Source organism: Aethina tumida, chromosome 5 (assembly GCF_024364675.1).
Source record: "Aethina tumida isolate Nest 87 chromosome 5, icAetTumi1.1, whole genome shotgun sequence".
NCBI classification, from domain to species: domain Eukaryota; kingdom Metazoa; phylum Arthropoda; class Insecta; order Coleoptera; family Nitidulidae; genus Aethina; species Aethina tumida.
In genome coordinates this window covers 15,318,984-15,343,695 of record NC_065439.1, presented here as the reverse complement: position 1 = coordinate 15,343,695, position 24,712 = coordinate 15,318,984, and the positions used below count along the sequence as shown (strand labels likewise).

Genomic DNA, 24,712 nt, shown 5'->3' with positions numbered 1-24,712 from the left:
CGGTTATTATGGTGTTTTACTGGAGGAACGAAATCTGGTTTATACATTCTTTGGAACACCATATCCATGTCAAATTTTTGAAGGCACTTGACTTGTTTCAACTCTTGTAGAGTTGATATCCTCAAACCTGGACTAATGGACAGCAATTTCGACAACAGATCAGTTATTTCATCGCTCCACTTTTTCGGAAAGTCATAGCCAAGTTGGAACAAAATTCTGACGTCTTGGATGCTTGTGTTTGAATGTATGTCAAAGGGTCTTGCTCTTGCCAAAATTTCATACGCCACAACTCCTAAAAACAATCAGTTTTAGTTGTCTAATATGAGAAATCAAAAGGTTAAGTTACCTAAAGACCACCAGTCTACAGCATACGAATAACCGACGCACAAATCAACGGCGCAATCAAATATCTCAGGAGCAATGTAGGGTTTTGTTCCGGACATCGAGGTGGCTAGCTGGCCCTCCTCAAGTACGGTAGCAATGTTGAAGTCGGTTATGTGAAAGTGTCCCTCTTCATCCATCAGAATGTTGTCCGGTTTAATGTCCCTGTGGATGATGTGTTTGCTTTGCAGATAATCAAGTGCCAAAGCCAATTCACATATCATCAACTTGACCGATTCCTCCGTGAAGTGCACCTCTTGCTGTATGTGAAATCGCAAGTCTCCGCCTAATAATAAATCGGTGACCATGAAAAAGTCCTCCTCATCTGTAACGAAACGCTCTCGGTAAACACAATTCGTAAAATAATTTGATTTGTCCGGGGAAAACGCAATAAAGAAACGGCCGAATCAGCGCCTCCCTACCCCGAGACAATTGAATAAACGCAGCACGGCAGAACATAAAAAATAACAAACCAACAATTCAGTTCGTTCAATTTACCTTGGAAGGAGAACCAGATATTGACTAAGAATGGGTGTTCGAGCTTTGTCAGGATCTCGACCTCTTTGAGTACGTTCTTTAGGGCGTCCCGTTCCATGCACTGGTGTTTGTTCATGTACTTCATCGCGAACATTTGCTTCGTGTCCTTCTTTTGTACGATGCATACCTGCAGGAAAAAGTTTATTAATCTGTTCGGTAGTTCGTTTAACGAGGCGGGTTGTTTGCATTGTTTAAGTTTCACTCACTTTGCCGAAGCTGCCCTTCCCGATGGCTCGCAGGATTTGGAAGTGGTCGAAATTTACTGGAAAAATGAGAAAAACATTGAAAGTTTACGAAATAAGGGAGCAGGAAACTTTTCGATTAAAATGTGTACTTTTATGTTGAACTTTTGTTACAGCTTTATTGAAATTACTTGTAAAAAGTAATAGTTTAGTAACATATTTGTACTAAGAATAAATAATTATAAAAAACTAAAAACTTGTGCACAGTATACAGTATTCAAATAAAGCGTTTTAAAGTTCAATTATTTTACTATACGTCTAAAACATTCCAACATTCATACAAATAAATTAAGATGCCTTGAATTTGAAATGAGGATCGATATCTGATTTAAATGCTTTGCTTTGGCAGTGGAACTAAATCGTAACTTTGTCAAAGTTATAATTATAAGCACTTGATGTAAATTTTGAAATCTGTTTTAGCAGTACCAATCGATAACACTGTCACAAGGTAATACGGAGTAACATTACAAAGGTACAAGATACTAAATTGAATTTGCCTACGAGCAAACAAAAATTGTATTCGATATTGTGCGATCAATTCAAAAATTGGTAAACGCACCGGAAGCCGTCCGGGCACGTAAAAACAAACATTGGAATTTTATCAGTGTGTTTGTTTTGTTGGTACACGCACGGCAATTAAAAATTAAAATTTACAGTTTATAAATAAAACAAGCTGTTTATTACACTTTTATAACCAAAAAATTTTTAATTAAAAAAATTTCATGTGTAAATTATTGTGAAATAAATTTCTTGTGAAAGTAAAATTGGAAGAAATTTAGTTTCGAAGAAAATTTCCCGTATGAGTAGTAAATACTAATGAGCCATACTTCCATACGATGAAAGACCGTACGATCAAAATCCATATGATTATTTTCCATATGATCAAAATCTATACGATCATTTTCCATACGATCAAAATCCGTACAATCAAATTTCCATACAATTAAAATCCATACGATTAAATTCATACTGATTAAATTATATAGATTAATAACTTTATTGATTTTTATTTTTTTACTAATACTAATTTCCTGAAAAATCATTAAAAAAGTAAAAATAAATAATTCTAATTCTTCCTGGATTCCCAAAAAATTTGTAATTTTTACTAATGTCGAATTATAATAAGTATTTTTTCTTACAATCTAAAATAAGGATCAACTTTGACATTGTTTAATATAAAAATGGGACAAAATAGAATAATGTAATTTTAATCCATTAGACTTAAAAATTTGAAGATGAAGATGTGAAAAATGTCTATATTTTTAGATTAAGCGTTAACTTTGCCAATATTTTGTATAATAACATGACAAAATGGAATAAAGCAAATTGCACCATTCAACTTGCCATAATTTCAGTTTATATTTCGTCTGAAATTCTCATTAATATTATATAAAATTTGTTTTACAAATGTTGAATTACAACAAGTATTTTTCTTACAAACTAAAATAAGGATAAACTTCGACATTGTATAATCTAAGAACGCGATAAAATAGAATAATGTAATTTAAAACTTTAGATTAAGATCTATCCATTGTCATAATTTCTTTTTATATTCCCTCTGAAATTCTAATTAATATTGTATAAAATTTGGTTTTATAAATGACAAATTACAATAAGTATTTTTTTTTACAATCTAAAATAAGAATCAACTTTGACATTATTTAATGTAAGAATGGGACAAAATAAACTTTTTATTAATATTGTTAAAAGTTTGAAAGTTTTACGCGTGAATAAGTGCAAAATGTATATTTTTCTAAATTAAGCATCGACCTTGGCAATGTTTTTGTATAAAAACAGGACAAAATAGAATAATAAACTTTGACATTTTTAATGTAAGAATTGGATAAAATAGAATAGTGTGATTTAATCCATTACTTAAATTTTTATTAATATTGTTAAAAATTTTGCACATGAAGATGTGCAAAAAGTATACTTTTTTTAAATTAAACATCAACCTTGGCAATGTTTTGTATAATAAGACAAAACAGAATCATGTAAATTGTACCACTCAACTTGTCATAATTTCGGTTTGAAATTCTAAATAATATTGTATAAAATTTGGAAGTTTTATAAATGACGAATTCCAATAAGTATCGTTTCTTACAATCTAAAATAAGTATCAATTTTGTCATTGTTTAATGTAAGATTGGGACAAAATAAAATAATCTAATTTAATCCATTAGATTTACTAAAATTTTTATTAATATTGTTAAAAGTTTGAAAGTTTTACGCGTGAAGAAGTACAAAATATATATTTTTCTAAATTAAGCATCGAGCTTGGCAATGTTTTGTATAAAACAGGACAAAACAGAATAATGTAAATTGTACCATTTGATTTGTCATAATTTCTGTTTACATTTCCTCTGAAATTCTTATTAATATTGTATAAAATTTGTAAGTTTTACAAATGACGAATTACAATAAGTATTTTTTCTTAAAATCTAAAATGATGATCAACTTTGACATTGTTTAATGTTAGAATTGAACCAAATAAAATAATTCAATTTAATTCATTAGATTTACCAAAATTTTTATTAATATTGTTAACAATTTTACACATACAGACGTGTAAAATGTATATTTTTCTAAATTAAACATCAATCTTAGTAATGTTTTGTATAATAACAAAACAAAACAGAATTATGTAAATTATATCACTCAACTTGCCATGGCAATGTTTTGTATGAAACAAAACAAAACAGAATAATGTAAATTGTACATTTGATTCAACTTGCCATAATTTCTGTTTATATTTCCTCTGAAATTCTTATTAATATTGTATAAAATTTGGAAGTTTTACAAACGACGAAATATAATAAATATTTTTTTTTAATCTAAAATAAGGATAAACTTTGACATTGTTTAATGTAAGAGTGGGACAAAATAAAATAATGTAATTTAATTACTAGGTTTACACATGAAGAAGTGCAACATGTATATTTTTCTAAATTAAGCATCAACCTTTGCAATATTTTGTATAAAAACAAGACTGAATAATGTAAATAGGATCATTTGATTTGTCATAATTTTTGTTTTCTCTGAAATTCTTATTAATATTGTATAAAATTTGGAAGTTTTACAAATGACGAATTACAATAAGAATTTTTTTACATCCTAAAACAATGATAAACTTTGACATTGTTTAATGTAAGAATAGGACAAAATAGAAAAATTTTAATCAACATTGTTAAAAATTTGAATGTTCTACACAAAATGTAAAAAATAAGTATTTTTCTAAATTAAGTGTCGACTTTGATAATGTTTTGTACAATAACAAGACAAAATAGAATAATGCAAATGCATTTTTTTACTTCCTCTGAAATTATTAAATATGTATAATGACAAGAGAAAATAAAATAGTATTCATATTAATATTGTAGTAAAATTGGAAGTTTTTTAAGTGATAAATTATTATAATTTTCTTAAAATCTATAATTAGGATGAACTTTAACATTTTATATTTAATCTGAACAAAATAGAACAATGTATTTTATATAATTCGACTTAAAAACTTTTTTTTAATCCTGCTTAAAAGTTGGAACTTTTACAAATGACTAAATGCACAATGTAATTTTTTAATTAAATGTATACCAACTAGACAAAACAGAATAATGTAAATTGTACCATCCGATTTATCATTAATGTTTAAAAATTGGAAATTTTACAAATGACGAAGTGCAAATAGTAATTTTATTACAATTGGAAATAACCATCAGCGGTATAAGACTCGAAATTGAATTGAATTTGTCTGTCAGCAAACGCAAATTGGATCCGATATTGTGTGATTAATTCGAAAAAACCTGCTGAACTCCCCGGAAACAGCCCCAAGCACGTGAAAACAAACCTCGGAATGTTGCCGTTTTGTTTATTTAGGACACGCGAGCGTTACAATCCTATTTTCCGCACAAAAATTATTTGCACAACTTTGATATATGCATTTTCATGTCCAGATCTAATCGCGGCTTACCGCTAGTGCCGTAGTAAGATTTACTATACCCGCAAAATGTACAAGATTTACATAGAACAGGGCAAAAACATTACGGCCGTTAAGCCCGATATTGGAACACGAGGTGGACGATTTTTTTCCCCGTGTAACTTGGCTAAGTGGATTAGTCAATAAACTCCGGATCCCGCATTAATATTCAAAACAACCGTCCCCCGGACTAGTTTTTCAGCCGGACTTGTTGAAACTTCGTCGGTATGATGTTAAAACAACGTAAAAAAAAAAAAATTAAACGATCTCGTTGCAATTTTATATCGGCCTCAAAGTCGGCCCCCCCGAAAATCCAATCCGGTTCGGATGTTAGATAAAAGGAGCCGCTGTTATTACTCCCGGGAGTTTGCGAGCGTGCGGGGCGTAAATTTATGTAAAATAATATTCAACACCGCTCATGAATAACGAAACGGCAATAAAGGGAGGAAATTTAAAACATTTATGCGTTTCTTTTCAGCCCGGTCAACATTTTTTTAAGTGCAAACAGCACGACCGTGTCTCCCAAGAACGAAAGTTGTTGAATTATTTATTCGGAAGGTGGAACGAAGTGTTTACGAGATTTTAATTAATATTTCACTATTTGTTTTTTAAACAACTGGTATAATTCAATTAATATTCAAATATTTGTTTATTTTCTTTAAATTAACATCGAAATTGAATAATAAAACCCGGAATTAAACCCGGAATTGAACGAACAAAATGTAATTTCTCAAATACATAAACACACGTAAATTGTAGTCACATATGTACGTGCTAAACAAGAAATGTTACGATTTCATAAAACATAAATTAAATAGTTTATGCACATGGGGAATTTCTGAAAGGGCGTTTTGCAGCAAGTTTAACAGCACAGCTGAATGAATGTCACACTGGCACGTGAATACATGCATAATATAGTTTTAATTGAATTTATCAAACAGGTCAATATTTTGTGTCGTTCGTTATGTCATACACACACGCCATTTTACCACTATGAATAAATAAACTTGTTGATACAATTTGTTTACAACCAACATAATATTGTTTAATGGCAAATTAGTTTCGCTTGTAATTTATTCATGTTGGCTGGACCATTATGTTTCATTGAGGTTCATACAAATTGTGGAGTTTATAAACCGTGTTGTTGTTGTCCTCGACATCGTTATATGCAATCAACTGTTATATTATTATGTGTTAAATTCATGTTATAACAGCTTCATAGAATATTTAAGCAACAATCATATTCAATAAATTTTGACATTGATAGGTATACCAAAATTTTTATTAATATTTTTAAAAATTTGTATGCTGTTCACATGAATAAGTGTAAAATGTATATTTTTCGGACTTAAACGTCAATCTTGGTAATGTTTTCTATAAAATTTGTTAATTGTACCATTTGATTTGTCATAATTTCTGTTTCTGTCATTAATATTGAATAAAATTTGGAAGTTTTACAAATAAATTAAAAAAAATATTTTTCTTACAACATTAAATAAGAATAAACTTTGACGTTATTTAATGTAACTTAGTAAAATATTTAAACAACAATCATATTCCCGGTTAGTGTTACTTTACTTAAAAAAATGACAATTCTTATGACGACGTCGTCGTTAATAATTTAATGATTTTTAAAATTGAGATAAGCAAACAACTAAATAAGGGTTGTATCGAATATTAAACATCGTTTTAGACATTAAAGTGTTAAATTATTATGTGTATAATTCATGTTATACGAACTTTGTTAAACATTTAAACAATTATCATATTCCCCGTTAGTGTAACTTTAATTTATTTTTAAATAATAGTGATTCTTATGACGACGTCGTCGTTAACATCGTCATTAAAACAATTTAATGATTTTTTTAATTGAGACAAGTAAATAAAGAAATTTGAAATAAAAAAACTAAATAAGGGTTGTATCGAATATTAAACATCGTTTTACGCAATCAACTGTTAAATTATTATGTGTAAAATTTATGTTATACCAACTTCGTAAAATATTTAAACAACCATCATATTTCCAGTTAGTGTTAGTCTATTTTATTTTAAAAAAATGGTGATTCTTATGACGACGTCGTCGTTAACATAGTCATTAAAACAATTTAATGATTTTTAAAATTGAGACAAGTAAATAAAGAAATTTGAAATAAAAAAACTAAATAAGGGTTGTATCGAATATTAAACATCGTTTTACGCAATCAACTGTTAAATTATTATGTGTAAAATTTATGTTATACCAACTTCGTAAAATATTTAAACAACCATCATATTTCCAGTTAATGTTAGTCTATTTTTTTTAAAGAATGGCGATTCTTATTATGACGACGTCGTCGTTAACATCGTCATTAAAACAATTTAATAATTTTTTTAATTGAGACAAGTAAACAAGAAATTAGAAACATAAAACTATATGTATCGAATATTAAACATTGTTTTACGTAATCAACTGTTAAATTATTATGTGTAAAATTTATGATATACCAACTTCGTAAAATATTTAAACAACAATCATATTGCCTGTTAGTGTTAGTCTATTTTATTTTAAAAGAATGACGATTCTTATGACGACGTCGTCGTTAACATCGTCATTAAAACAATTTAAAGATTTTTAAAATTGAGACAAGTAAACAAGAAATTTGAAATAAAAAACTAAATAAGGGTTGAATCGAATATTAAACATCGTTTTATGCAATCAACTGTTAAATTATTATGTGTAAAATTTATGTTATACCAACTTCGTAAAATATTTAAACAACATTCATTTTTCCAGTTAATGTTAGTCTATTTTATTTTAAAAGAATGGCGATTTTTATGATGACGTCATCGTTAACATCGTCATTCAAACAATTTAATGATTTTTTTAATTGAGACAAGTAAACAAGAAATTAGAAATATAAAACTATATAGGGTTGTATCGAATATTTAACATGGTTATACGCAATCAACTGTTAAATTATTATGTATAATATTTATGTCATACCAACTTCGTAAAATATTTAAACAACAATCATATTTTCAGTTAGTGTTAGTCTATTTTATTTTAAAAGAATGACGATTCTTATGACGACGTCGTCGTTAACATCGTCATTAAAACAATTTAATGATTTTTAAAATTGAGACAAGTAAACAAACACATTTGAAATAAGAAACTAAATAAGGGTTGAATTCAATATTATACATCGTTTAATGCAATCAACTGTTAAATTATTATGTGTAAAATTTATGTTATACCAACTTCGTAAAATATTTAAACAACAATCCCATTTCTTTTTAGTGTTAGTCTATTTTATTTTAAAAGAATGGTGATTCTTATGACGACGTCGTCGTTAACATCGTCATTAAAACAATTTAATGGTTTTTAAAATTGAGACAATGAAATTTGAAACATAAAACTAAACAATATATTCAATTTATGTTTTGAATAGGTCAAACTGATCAATATTTTCTATTGTTGCTTGTTATATTTTAAAAAAGAAAAAAGGAAAACTCACTGACGATGACGTCGTTAATTATATCGTTCACATTGTCGATTTATATCGTGTGACGATATCGGTGATGATCGGAATTATGTATCATCAAGTGACGTACAGCAGAAAATTAACACAATATGAAATTGATTGGATATTTTCAAAAACTTTGTAAATTTATACATTCCTAAGAGAGTTTTACAATATAAGTTTACTTCTTTCGAACTATGAATACAATATTCCATACCTAAAAGTTAGAGTTAAAATTGAGATAAGTGAACAAGGAAATTTGAAACACAAAACTAGATAAGGCTTGTACCGAATATTAAACCCCGAATTTATATTACGTAAATTATTAAACTAAACCAATTATTGGAGTTTGATGGATTTTTGACTGGCACTAATTAATCAGTTCATGGGGTTGAATAATACAGTATTCATTCAATTTATCAAATCAATCAATATTTTCTGTAGTTCCCTAATTTTATTAATTAAAAAGAGAAAATTCAGAAATAATAGTGTATCATTGATAACACGACATTTGTATGAAACAGTTATGAAGCAAATTGTCTGACGATGTAATAATTAAATATTTTTTGCTGCAGACAGTTAACATAATAAATAACTGTGATTTACTGGATATTTTGAAGTAACTTTTTAAATTTAGATTTTTCTAAAAGAGTTTTACAGTACAAATTTATTTCTTTCAAACTATAAATAAAATATTGTAAATTTAAAAGTTTTACAAGTTAAAATTGAGGAAAGCAAACAAGAAAATCTGAAACACGAAACAAGAAAAGAGACTTATCGAATATCAAACTTCGAATTAATCACACTTGAATTATTAAATTAAATCAATTAAACGTATTCTTCTTGATAATAATTAGTTGATGGTGCTGTTACGATATATCTTAAAAAAGGGAAGTTGGGAAGCAACAGTTTAAGCTTGACGATTTGATATTACTATTTTTATGACGGTATCGTCGTTAACTTCGTCATTTATCTAACGGTATTGTTGATCATCGAAATAATGTATCATCAAGTGACGAATGACGAATTTTCTTATTCAACATTTCTAAATTTTCCTAAAAGAGTTTTATAAAATTTGTTTCTTTTTTTCAAAATATATAAATAATAGTGATAACCTAAAAGTTTTAGAAACTGAAATGAAATTACATGGAAATGTAAATTACGAAACAAAATAATACTTGTATACTTCGAATTTATCTTACGTAAATATTAAAGCAATTAGTATCGTTTGATGGATTCTTGACTGGCACTAATTGATCAATTGATAGGGGTGGTTTGTTATGATATATTTTAAAACGTGGAAGTTGAAAGCAGTAGTTTAATTTTAACAATTCGACTTCACTATTCTTATGACATTTATACTGACAATATATTAAAACAACTTTATGAAAATATATGCATAAAATTGTTTTAAAGCAGAATCGTTAATGAAATGATTTGTTATCAAGTGTCATAAGACGAATCTTCTAATTTTACTATTTACTTTATTAAAATCGTCATGTTTTATAATTAAATATTTTTACTGCATAAAATATGAATCATAAAACTAAATAATTTATCATAGAGAAATTATTAAACTAAACCAATTAGTAGCGGTTGATGGATTCTTGACTTGCACTAATTCATCAGTTGATAGAGGTGAATAATACAATTTTAATTCAATTTATCAAACAAATCAATATTTTCTGTCGTTCTCTATGTTATATGTCAAAAAAGGAAAACAGAAACAACAGTGTAATCCTGACAACTTGATATATGACGGCGACGTAGATAACTCATTCACATTTACATTGTCGATTTATTAAAACAATTTTATGCAAAATGATGTGTCATCAAGTGACGTTTGACAAATCTTCTTATTCTACTTGTTATTAAAATCTTCATGGTTTACTGATTTACTGAATAATTTCTATATTTAGATTTTTTTAAATGAGTTTTGCAGTATAAATTTGTTCATTTTCAAAAGTTTTATGAGTTTAATTCAGACAAAAAAGAAACAAGAAAATCTGAAACTCAAAATAAGATCAGTTGATAGAATTAAATAATACAGTTTTATTTAATTTATCACACTGGTCAATATTTTCAGTCGTTTATATCATATTTTAAAAATAAAAATTGAGGAGCAGTAGTTTAATTTTAACAATGTCGTCATTTACATTGTTAATTAATTAAAATAATTTATGTAAAAAAAAGTAAATCGATGATCAAAATTGTGCGTCATCAAGTGTCATCTGACGACTCTTTTCATTTGAATAGTTCCTAAAATCATTATGGTTTGTAGGCGATTTATAATTAAATATTTTTAAAGCAGAAAGTTAACACAATAAACTGTAATTTATGGGATATTATCAAGTAACTTTCTAAATTAGATTTTCCTAAGAGTTTTACAATATAATTTTTCGTTCGATAGATTCTTGATTGGCATTAATTGATCAAATGAGAGTAGTGAATAATAGTTTTAATTCAATTTATAAAATGGATCAATGTGTTCTGACGTTTCTTATGTTATATGTAAAAAAGAAAAACTGAATCAACGGTGTAATCCTGATAACTTGATACTTGACTATTCATATGATGATGACGTCGTTAACTTCGTCATTCACATTGTCAATTTATAAAAACAATTTTATACAAAACATATGGAGCAAATAGTTTGATGACGTCGCTGATGAACAAAATTATGTGACATCAAGTGACGTATGATGAATCTTTTCCACACGTTATTAAAATCGTCATGCTTTTTAGGCGATTCATAATTAAATATTTTTACTGCATTAAGTTAACATAATAAGAAATTTATTTCATTGGACATTATCAAGTAACTTTCTAAATTAGATTTTCCTAAAAGAGTTTTACAATTCAATTTTTTTCAATATGTCTACATAATACAGTAAACTAAAAAAATTTAGAAGCTAAAATTAAGTAAACATGGAAATCTGAAACATCAAACTTGTATCGAATATCATACCTCGAATTGAACGTATATGAATATTAAATTACACCAATTAGTAACGTTTGATATATTCTTAATTGGCATTAATTGATCTATTGAGAGGAGTGAATAATAGTTTTAATTCAATTTATCAAACCGATCAATATGTTCTGACGTTTCTTATGTTATATGTAAATAAGAAAAACTGAATCAACGGTGTAATCCTGACAACTTATGACCTCTCATATGACGATGACGTCGTTAACTTCGTCATTCACATTGTCAATTAATAAAAACAATTTTATACAAAACATATGAAGCAAATAGTTTGATGACGTCGTTGATGAACAAAATTATGTGTCATCAAGTGACATATGAGGAATCTTTTCTACTCGTTATTAAAATCATCATGGTTTGTAGGCGATTCATAATTAAATATTTTTACTGCATCAAGGTAATATAATAAGAAACTTTATTTCATTGGATATTATCAAGTACCTTTCTAAATTAGATTGTCTAAAAAAAGAGTTTTACAATATAATTTTTTTTTCAAAATGTCAATATAATACTGAAAACTAAAAAAATTTAGAAGCTAAAATTGAGATAAGTAAACATGGAAATATGAAACATCAAACTTGTATCGAATAACATACTTCGAATTGAACGTATATAAATATTAAATTACACCAATTAGTAACGTTTGATAGATTCTTAATTGGTATTAATTGATCAATCAGAGGAGTGAATAATAGTTTTAATTCAATTTATCAAACAGATCAATATTTTCTGTCGTTTCTTACGTTATATGTCACAAAAGAAAAAGAGAAACAATAGTGTAATCTTGACAACTTGATATGACTATTCATATTACGATGACGACGTTAACTACGTCATTTACATTGTCAATTTATAAAAACAATTTTATACAAAACATTTGGAGCAAATAGTTTGACCACGTCGTTGATGAACAAAATTATGTGTCATCAGTGACGTATGACGAATCTTTTTTACTCGTTATTAAAATCATCATGGATTGTAGGCGATTCATAATCAAATATTTTGACTGCATCAAGTCAACATAATAAGAAACTTTATTTTATTGATTATTCTCAAGTAACTTTCTAAATTAGATTTTCCTAAAGGAGTTTTACAATTTTTTTTCAAAATGTCAATATAATGCTGAAAACTAAAAAGTTTTAGAAACCAAATTTGAGACAAGTGAACATAGAAATTTGAAACACCAAACTTGTATAGAATAACATACCTCGAGTTGAACGTTTATGAATATTAAATTAAACCAATTTGTAACGTTTGATAGATTCTTGATTGGCATTAATTGATCAATTAAGAGGGGTGAATAATAGTTTTAATTCAATTTATCAAACCGATCAATATTTTCTGTCGTTTCTTATGTAATATGTCAAAAAAGAACACAAACAACAGTGTAATCCTGACAACTTGATATGACTATTCATATTACGATGACGTCGTTAACTTCGTCATTTACAATGTCAATTTATTAGAATAACTTTGTATAAAACATATGTAGCAGATAGTTTGACGATGTCGTTAATGAACGAAATTATGTGTCATGAAGTGACGTATGACGAATCTTTTCATTCTATTTAGTACCTAAACTCGTCATAGACTCGTTGTAGACGATTTATAATTAAATATTTTGGTGCACAAAATCAACACAATAAGAAACTATATTTCATTAGATATTGTCAAGTAACTTAATAAATTTAGATTTTTACATTATAAATTTGTTAAACTGCAAATAAAATACATAAAATCTGAAAATTAATGAGTTAAAATTAAGAAAAGTAAACAAGGAAATCCGAAACAAAACAAGATAAAACTTGTATCGAGTATCACACTTCGAATTTATCACACGTGAGCTATTAAACTAAACCAATTAGTTTGATGGATGCTTGAATGACACTAATTCATCAGTTGATGGGGTTGAATAATAAAGCTTCAATTCAATTTATCACACTGATCAATATTTTCCATCGTTCCTTATGTCACATTTTAAAAAAAGGGAAGTTGAGAAGCAACAGTTTAATCTTGGCGTTGCGACATAACCATTTTTTTCATCATTTATTAATGGACAGTTTCAAGTAACTTCGTTAATGTGTCTCTCAAACTCTGAATATAATAATCGATAATAATCTAAATTTTACGACTTAAACTAATTATTATGTTATTTTAAAACAGGGAAGTTGAGCAACAGTTTAATAATTTAATCACCACTCTTGTGAGGAAGTAATCATTCATTTTGTCAGTTTCTTAAAATGATTTTATGCAAAATTGATAAGAACTGCCTTCAGCAAATTGAACGACTACATCGATTACGATTGGGAAAGCACAGCGTGTCTTTAAGTGACGTACCAGTTGTTATTCATATCGTGATGGTTTGAGGCAGATTTTTAATAAAATGTTTCTGTTGCGGAAAGTTAATATAGTACGAAATTGGCTATTATCAAGATTTTTCCGAAAGAGTTTCATAATGGTAAGTTCCTTCCAAACTGAGAATATAATAGCGAGAACCTGAAAGTTTTGCTGAAACAAACAAAACAAGAAAACCTGAAACAAAAACAAAAAAAAAAAAACAGATAACAAACAAACCCCGAATATATCATACGTGAATTATTAAATTAATCCAATCAGTGGTGTTTGGTGGATTCTTGACTGGCACTAATTGATCAGATGATCGGGTTTGCGTAACATAATTGGACGATTCGTGCGGTCGAATGCGCAATTGAATGTGTGCATCGAAATTGGGTCATTATCAAGATTAATTTTATGCATAGTCAATCGAGAGTGCGTTAATGTTACGGCTCAATCTGGCGGAAATTTCGTAATGAGGGTAAAAATGCGACGCGCTTTAATTAAATCGACGTTAATCGATTGATTTTCCATTCAGCCGTCTCGAAGAACGTTGACTTCTATATCTCTTCCCCTTAATTTTCCGCCGAATCAATTTACGGGGAACGTTGGCGGAGGTCTTTCAGTTGCGAAAAAAAAATGGGGGAGAAGGTCTGGAAAGGTAATTTTGCTCTGCGAAGGCACAAAGGCCGGTGTCCGCGTTTAATTTCGAAAACACCTGTTTTCCGGATCGTTCGGCCTCTTCGTTAATTACATTGGTCACCGCATAAAGTCGGCCACGTTTTTACTTTTTCGATTAAACGTGCTCTTAATTAGAGATACCTGTGCGAGGTATGGGTTCAATTTGGGGGCTTTGTGCAATTGTGTGGTTGGCTGGTGAAATATTAGTTCGAGTAGAAAATTGTTTGTGATTTTTCCAGACGTTGGCTAAGATTAATAAACGGCATCAAAAGGCTAAATGTTAATATCCGAAGTCACTGCAATTGCTGTCAACATTTTTAGAAAAACAGGAGAAAATGGAAAATATAATTTACTCCATCCGACTTATTTGTATTTTTATTATATTTTCTCTCTGAAGCTTTTATTAACGTTGTTTAAAAAGTAGAAGTTTTAAAAATGTCGCAATGTTAAAATGTAATTATAGGATATAAAATAAGCATCAACTTTGATTAAATTGTATATTAAAACTGTACAAAATAGAAAATATCATAATTTATTCTGTTTGATCTATCATTGTTTATTTGTATTTTTGCTGAAATTCATTAAACTTTTACAAAGGACTAACTGCAAAAATACGTTTTTTAAATTTGTAAAATTTTTATATAAAAAAACTGCACAAAATATATTATTTTATATATTATTTATTTTGCTCTATTTATTTTTTTTTTTTCTAAATTCTAACGGCAAAAAAATTTATGTTACATTAATAAAATCTCCATTTTTCATATTTTCTTATAAATGAATTAAATAGAATAAATTAATATAATTTATTTCATTTAACTATTTTTCCTATATTATCTGAAACTCTTATTAGATTTTTTTAAGAATTGGAAGTTTAACGAATGACTAACTAACTACAAAAATAATATCTAAACAAAATAGAATAATATAATTAATTCCATTTGATTTCTCATTGATTTTTCTATAGTCTTTAAAATTCTCATCAGAATTTTTTAGAAATCGGATGAATTATGAATAAATAAATACAAAAATAATATTTTGATATTCGTAAAATAAAAGTCAATTTTCACATTATTTTATGAAGAAACTAAATAGAATAAAATTATGTCATTTATTCCACTTGACTGTTTCTCTGAAATTCTTAATAGAATTTCTTATAAATTGGAAGTTTTACGATTGACTAACAACAGAAAAAATATTTTTACATTTGTAAAATAAAAGTTAATTTTCTCATTATTTTATAAATAAACTAAACAGAATACAATAATATTATCCATTTGATTTATGATTGTTTTTTCTAAATTCTGTGAAAATCTCATTAGAATTTCTTAAGAATTGGAAGTTATACGAATGACTATCTACAAAAGAATATTTTTATATACATTAAATAAAACCCAATTATTTCATTATTTTATAAAGAATTAAAACATTGTTTTTACTATATTCTCTGAAATTCTCGTTAGAATTTTTTTAGAAATAGTATGTTTTATGAATAACTAAATACAAAAAGATAATTTTTATATTACACATTATTTTATAAAGAAACTGAACACAATAGAGTAATATAATTTATTCCATTTAACTTATTATTGTTTTTTCTATATTCTCCGAAATTCTCACTAGAATTTCTTAAGAATTGGAAGCTTTACGAATGCCTAACTATAGAAAGAACATATTTACATTTGTAAAATAAAAGTTAATTTTATCATTATTTTATAAATAAACTAAACAGAATAGAATAATATAATGTATTCTATTTGATTTATTATTATTTTTTCTATATCCTCTGAAATTCTCACTAGAATTTCTTAAGAATTGGAAGTTTTACGAATGACTAATAAAAGAAAGAATATTTTTACATTTGTAAAATAAAAGTCAATTTTCTCATTATTTTATAAAGAAACTAAACAGAGTTGATTTATAATTTATTCCATTTGATTTATTATTCTTTTTTCTAAATCCTCTGAAATTCTCACTAGAATTTCTTAAGAATTGAAAGTTTTACGAATGACTAATAAAAGAAAGAATATTTTTACATTTGTAAAATAAAAGTCAATTTTTTCATTATTTTATACAGAAACTAAACAGAGTTGATTTATAATTTATTATATTTGATTTATCATTGTTTTTTCTAAATTCTCTGAAAATCTCATTAGAATTTCTTAAGAATTGGAAGTTTTACGAATGCCTAACTATAGAAAGAACATATTTACATTTGTAAAATAAAAATTAATTTTATCATTATTTTATAAATAAACTAAACAGAATAGAATAATATAATTTATTCCATTTGATTTATTATTGTTTTTTCTATATTCTCTGAAATTCTCACTAGAATTTCTTAAGAATTGGAAGTTTTACGAATGACTAATAAAAGAAAGAATATTTTTACATTTGTAAAATAAAAGTCAATTTTCTCATTATTTTATAAAGAAACTAAACAGAGTTGATTTATAATTTATTACATTTGATTTATCATTGTTTTTTCTAAATTCTCTGAAAATCTCAGTAGAATTTCTTAAGAATTGGAAGTTTTACGAATACCTATCTATAGAAAGAACATATTTACATTTGTAAAATAAAAATTAATTTTATTATTATTTTATAAATAAACTAAACAGAATAGAATAATATAATTTATTCCATTTGATTTATTATTGTTTTTTCTATATTCTCTGAAATTCTCACTAGAATTTCTTAAGAATTGGAAGTTTTACGAATGACTAATAAAAGAAAGAATATTTTTACATTTGTAAAATAAAAGTCAATTTTCTCATTATTTTATACAGAAACTAAACAGAGTGATTTGTAATTTATTCCATTTGATTTATCATTGCTTTTTTTAAAATTCTCTGAAAATCTCATTAGAATTTCTTAAGAATTGGACGAATACGAATGACTAACTACAGAAAGAACATTTTTATTTTCGTAAAATAAAAGCCAATCTTCAGATTATGTTATAAAGAAACTGAATAAATTTATTCCATATGACTTCTCATTGTTTTTTCCATATACTCCGAAGTTTTACGAATGACTAACTACAAAAATAAAATTGTTTTTACTATATTCTCTGAAAATATTATTAGTATTTCTTAAAACTTAAAAGTTTTACGAAGGAGTAACTACAAAAGTAATTGTTTGAAATTCGAAAATATAATATAAATGTCCATATCATTTTATCAAAGAAAAGATTCGTGTCATTCATTAAAGTTTCATTAAATAGCTAAATAATTATAAAATTTTCATTAATTTCTGAAACCACAAATTCAGCAATGAATAACCTAAGTTTTTACAAAAAATATTGTAATTGGACTGTCCTTATATTTGCGACTTTACAAAAGGACAACACCAGAAAGAACCTAACGAATAGCAAAAATCTGCAATTGTAACGAGAGCATAGAAATTAGTTTTTCAGTTTCGGCTTCGCAAAGCACAATTTTGAATTGGTCTGCGGTAATTACGCGAGGCGCACCAAACTTGAAAACTTTCCCTTCGAATAGAGCGCAAATTCAGACTTTTAATAAACCCTCCGTACGAACCATAACTCGCACAAACTATTGATTATATATTTTTTGTGTATCGACTAAAACCGATCGTTCCTTATCTGGCCGAACCGTCCGCAAGTTTTCGCCGATGATAAATCTCACCTGGAAATTACACGACAAACCAGAAATACGTTTCCCACCCTGGTGGATGTTTGCCGGGACGTCGGCGTCGAACTTCTCGCCCCCATGAATCAACACGTTCGCATTTTTCGTTCGTCTTTGATTTATCCCCCGTTCCACTGACGTTCTACATACGATCCAACTTTTCAGACCGAAATAATTTACATTTCGCAACATTTTTCTCTTCGACTCGTGTCTAGCACGTTGTTCCAGTTTTATTGGCTGCACGACGACGAAAAATCCTCGTCAAGTTGACAAGTTTATTTCTTTTATTTTGTTTTCGCAGCGCCTGATACCGTTTCAGACACCTGAAGTCGGTCGACCCGGTCCCGTTTTATTGACCAACGGCGACCTTCGTGAATGTGTCACGACCCCAGTCAATTGCGGCGTTAATTGAACGTTAAAACATTCATCAATCAACCTGTTGATCGTGGATTTTTACGTTTTAGTTTCTGTTTGTTGTTTTATTATATAATTGCATTGATTTCAGGTTGAAACACCGTCATTGTTCTTGAGGGGGGTGGTAAATAAGGACGTTGACCTTAACGATCGCGTTTTTGCCCTACATACGCCACTGTTTTGTTGTATGGTACGTTCCACTTTCGATACGCCGTTCCAGCTTATCGTAGCGCAAAAATCGCGCCATTAGGGATTGTTTTCTTTTTGTGATGTTTTTTAAAATAAAGAAAATGTTTGCTTTTACGAAAAAGGCAGAACTGCTTTCGTTGATGTGCTTTCTATTGTTGCTATATAGATTATTTCGGAACAAAGTAATTTCTTTGTAATCTTAAAATAAGTGGATTTTCACATTTCATTTTATATAAAAACTCGATAAAATAAAATAACATAATTTTTTCCATACGATTACTTTTTTGTTCTGAAACTTTCACAGTATTCTTTAAAAATGGAAATTGTACAACTAACGAACTGTAAAAATTTTTATTTTTTTTTTTTTTTAATCTTTAATAACATTCTTACAAAATTATTAATTTTGCAAATGACGAACTACATAAAGTAATTAGTTTACAGACTTGAAATATAAATATCAATTTCAATTGTTTCTTTTAAAAATTTTTAACATCTTAAACTGTTCTGTTGTGTTTCCTCTGAAATTTCCATTAATATTAAAAAAAAAGGAATTGTACAAATGTCGAATTGTAAAAAAACTGTTCCAAATAATTTATTTTTTTTCCCTAATTTTTAAAAATATTTCATTAATATATTTTAAAAATTTGAAATTTTATAAATGACGAAATACTCAAAATAAATTTTGACAATTTTAAATTAAGTGTCAATTTCAACATTATTTTATATAAATAACAAAGAAAATAGAATAAAATAATTTTTTCTATTAAATTCATTTTTTCTCTTTTCTTATTTTTTTTTTTTCTAAAATTTTTATTAATATTCTTAGAAAATAGGTAAATTTATAAACAACGAACTACATTAAGTAATTTTTTGACATTGGTTCTATAACAAAACCCAAACGAACAAAAAAAAAAGATTTTTCTATTTCACTCTTTTTAGTGTAATTTTCATTAATATTCTTTAAAAATTAGAAATTATCTTAAAATATAAATATTAATTTCGAAATTGTTTTATTCAAAAACTCTAAAAAGTTAGTATAAAAAATATTTCATTCGATTCATTTGTATTTTTTCTAATTTCCCTGAAATTTTTATTAATACTATTTAAAAATTATGAAGTGATAAACTGTGAAAAGAAATTTATTGCAATCGATTAATCATTTTTCCATATTTTCCGAATTTTTTTTTTTAATATTATATATATAAATGTCAATTTCGAAATTGTTTTATACAAAGACTCCAATAAAATAGAGTAAAAAAAAAAATATATTTCAATCGAATCATTTGTGTTTTCTATTTACTCTGAAATTTTTATTAATATTGTTTAAAAACTGTGAATTGTACAAATGACAACCTGTAAAAAGAAATTTATTGAAGTCGATTATTCATTTCTCCATTTTTCCTGAAATTCTCTTTAATATATTCTTTAAAAATTAGAAATAATCTTCAAATATAAATGTCAATTTTGAGATTGTTTTATACAAAATCTACAATAAAATAAAATGAAAAAAATATATTTCATTCGATTCATTTGTGTTTTTTCTATTTTCTCTGAAATTTTTATTAATATTGTTTAAAAATTGCGAATTGCACAAATAATAAACTGTAAAAAGAAATTGATTGTAATCGATTAATCATTTTTCCATATTTTCAGAAATTTTCCCTAATAATATTCTTTAAAAATTAGAAATAATCTTCAAATATAAATGTCAATTACGAAATTGATTTAAACAAAAACTCCAATAAAATAGAATAAAAAATATATATATTTCTTTCGATTCACTTGTTTTTCCTATTTTCTCTGAAATTTTTATTAATATTGTTTAAAAATTGTGAATTGCACATATAATAAACTGTAAAAAGAATTTTATTAAAATCGATTATTAATTTCTATATTTTTTCTGAAATTCTCCTTAATATTCTTTAAAAATTAGAAATTGTCTTCAAATATAAATGTCAATTTCAAAATTGCTTTATACGAAAACTCCAAAATAATAGTATAAAAAATAGTTCATTTAATTTATTTGGGTTTTTTTCTATGTTCTCTATTTTCTCAGTCGATTAATTTTTTTTATATTTTCTGAAAATCTTATTAATATTCTTTAAAAATTAGAAATTGTCTTCGAATATAAATAACAATTTCGAAATTGATTTATACAAAAACTCCAAAAATATTTCATTTGATTCATTTGTTTTTTTTTATTTTTTTTGAAATTTTTAAAATGTAATTTGATGAAAAAGTGAAATTGAATGCAATTGATTAAACTTTATTCAATATTTTCTGGAATTTTTTTAATATTTTTTAATAATTAAATAGTGTATTCTCAATTTTTTTAATGTTTTATTAATATTCTATAATAATTGGAAATTTTACAAATTAAAATGCACAAAGTAAATTTTGGCAATTTTAATTCATTTGCTGAAATTTTCATTAACATCTTTTAAAAATTGGTAATTTTTATTAATTACAAACTGTAATAAGTAATTTTTTCTAATTGATTAATTTATTTCTAATTTTTTTGAAATATTCGTTAATATTTTATAAAAATAGGAAATCTTTGCAAATGAAAAATTTCAAAAAGTATATTTTCTAATTTGTATTTTTTTTCAAATTTTCATTAATATTCTTTAAAATCAGTCACTTTTCAAAAATTTTAGTTATATTCTATTAAAATAAGTGTCAATTTCGAAGTTGTTTATATAAAAATTACACAAAATACAGTGTTTCATTAATATTCTATAATAATTGGAAATCTTAAAAATGACAATGCACAAAATAAATTTTGGTAATTTTAATTCATTTGATTAAATTTTCATTAATATTTTTTAAAAATTGGTAGGTAATTTTTACTGATTACAAATTGCAATAAGTAATTTTTTCTAATTGATTAATTTATTTCTAATTTTTCTGAAATATTCGTTAATATTTTCTAAAAATTGTAAATCTTTGCAAATGAAAAATTCCAAAAAGTATATTTTCCAAATTGTCTTCTTTTCTATTTTTTTTTTTTTTCAAATTTTCATTAATATTCTTTAAAAAATCAGAAACTTTTCTAAACTTTTAGTTATATTTTACTAAAATAAGTATCAGTTTTGAAGTTGTTCATATAAAAATTACACAAAATGTTTATTAAAATTCTTTAAAAATTCATAATTTTACTATATCAACATTTTTGACATTAAGTTTTTTTTTTTAATGGACAAAATAGAATACAGCAAATATTTCAATTTACAAATAATAATTTATTTATGCCAAAAAAGCAGAAATACTTTCGTTGACAAGTTTTGTATTATTGTTATACAAATATAGTAATTTATTTACGTCACTAATGCTGCGATATGTACGACATGTGTCTGCGGAATTCCCGTTTTAATTCATGTCAAAGGTGATCAGTAATCCTGCGGGAACGTCTGTAACTTGAATTCGCACTTAATTCCACGTGATATGTGTCACGGTGCGAAACTAAATTCCACACCTACACATCAATATACTTCACATGAGGGGCAAGACGCAAATATTACGTTACACCCGTACGTGTAACCCTGATCGCTGCGTCTGGTCGGACGGAAATGTTTCGGTTACATTTTCTATAAAGCCTTAATCGTATCTTGTGTTATCCCGCGGGCACAATTAAATTACTTTTTAAACCATTTCCAGTTTTTTCTATCATCCGCTTTGCGGCACAGAAGCCATTTAGCAACTTCATTACTCCGTGATCATTTTACTAACGACCCAATGATAAATTTATTCCACGGTAATAATTTTACATAAGCGCGTATAATTAATGTAACGTTCGCATCAATTCCCCGTATATTAATCGGGGTTATTCATGGCGGAAAATTAAAATGGAATTTTCAATAACATGGGCATAATACCCATTCAATAACCAATAAACGCTCGTTAAAATCGATAATGGATTTATTTCGTCACCAGTATGGAATATAACCCTCCAAAAACTAGAATAGGTTTTTTACGATTTAATTGGTTCGATTCTGAGCCCCACTAATTATTTCCAACACAACAATAATAAGTAAGTGTCGTTAAATCCCGGTTTATATTCACGTTTCCCGTCGCACCGGCAAAAATGAATAAAACATAACGATCCGGATGTTCCATCCATTTATTATGGACAAAACAACCAGTACAAATCACGAAACTCGCAGAGTATTAACGGTAGCATTGAAATTAGATTTCGTACCGATTTACAAATGGATTACGTTTCTTATGTAAAAATTTAAATATAAACCCTTCCTGTCGGCAGGAATATCCTGAGCACGTGCACTTTACGGTGGATTTGCAGGAGTTTAACGACTGTTTGTTTTACAACCGGCATAAATTCGATGTCGGAAAATATTAATGGATTATATTTTTCTTTTGTTTTTCCCTCTGACACATTTTTATTAAATTATTTATGTTCCTAATCGTGTTCCGGTTGTTGTATTTTTAACGAGGTTATCCATTAATATTTACCAGTTTACGGCAAATGTTTATTTTAGAAACTTCCTTCCGCATTTATTTAGGTTTATACGGATTTGCTGAAATCATATTTATTTCGTCCAATCGCATGATACGTCCGGAATAAGCGGCAGGATTGAATATGAATAATATTTGGTTACAAAATTGTGCATTCAACGATCCCTAATACGTTTCGATTGGAAAAAAATAGCTGAGTTAGTGTTTTTTGACAACACATCCCAAGTTCAATTAGGATGGAATAAATTTGATGTGAATGTAAAAAGAAAGATCGTCGAGTATTTATATTTATTGATCAATTTCCGGAAGTTGGACCGTTTGAACTGTGTAAACGGATTGGAACTTTTTCTGTCTGTTGAATTTCAACCAATAAAAAACCATAGTCCACCATCGTTTGATCGTCCCTGAAGCTTTGATACATCCTTCCATGTAACAACTGTCTTACTAAGAGTGACCACCTTAATTAAAAAAAAGCTTTTTGAAGTATTCAAATACTAAGTTTTCAAATTCAGATACATAATCAAAATGATATTTATTTAGACTGCCAAAAAAGAGCTTCGACTTAAACTTTTACATATATTTGTCAGATATTCTCATATAAGAAAGCTTTCTATTTTATGCATGTGAATCTTGAATCTTAATTCCCTCATTTGAATTAGGAAATAAATCTAGAATTTTAGAAAAAAAACTAGATAACTAAAGAAAAAATATATCTTATGATCTTATTTGAACTTGGAAATAAGAATGGTATGAATATTTCCAAGAACGAAGGAGTGAGTATTCATTACAACATTGTTAATTGTGTATAGCAACTGAGTTGTAGATTTCTAGCATTGCGCTAATCTTTTTCAAGTAATAGGAATATTTGTATTGTTCCAAAAACTTGTTAACGGCTTCCTGGAATGTTTCTAATTGAACTGCGCCAAAACATTATTTTAATACAATCTCGTTATATGCTACATCCTAATAATTAGAAGTTCTTCCTGGAATATCTGTTTCAACTGAACTTTGTGATAATATCAGAAATTTATTTTTCAGGAAGCACATTCTTTTTAATATAATTATTTTTAGGGTTACGTGACTGAAAAATATCGAGATTAAGCAGGAATCTTATATAGTGTCTTATTTTTCTTTCTATTCATGTGTATTCAATTTTATATCGACAAATATTGCTGGATTTTACAATTTATTATGTTACAAACATATGAAATCCTACTAGACCAAGATCGGATACATATTCAAAATGATATGATGAAAAGAAACATGCACAAATATTTAAATTTACCGTTATATTTGCAACAGTTTCATCTATTTGAGTTGTGTAAAAAGCTTTGACATAAATTTTTACG

The 24,712-nt window shown here is 26.8% G+C and overlaps 1 protein-coding gene across 1 annotated transcript in view; it reads right to left on the bottom strand.

The window, feature by feature from the left end:
- Positions 1-24,712, bottom strand: part of LOC109597142 (serine/threonine-protein kinase 32B) — a 77,027-nt gene that overhangs the window by 727 nt on the left and 51,588 nt on the right. The window contains exons 3-6 of the mRNA XM_020012773.2: positions 1,125-1,180; positions 880-1,045; positions 347-706; positions 21-292 (exon numbers count right to left, since the gene is read on the bottom strand). Of these exons, the coding sequence (XP_019868332.2) occupies positions 21-292; positions 347-706; positions 880-1,045; positions 1,125-1,180 (854 nt within the window). The remainder of the gene's footprint in view (positions 1-20; positions 293-346; positions 707-879; positions 1,046-1,124; positions 1,181-24,712) is intronic.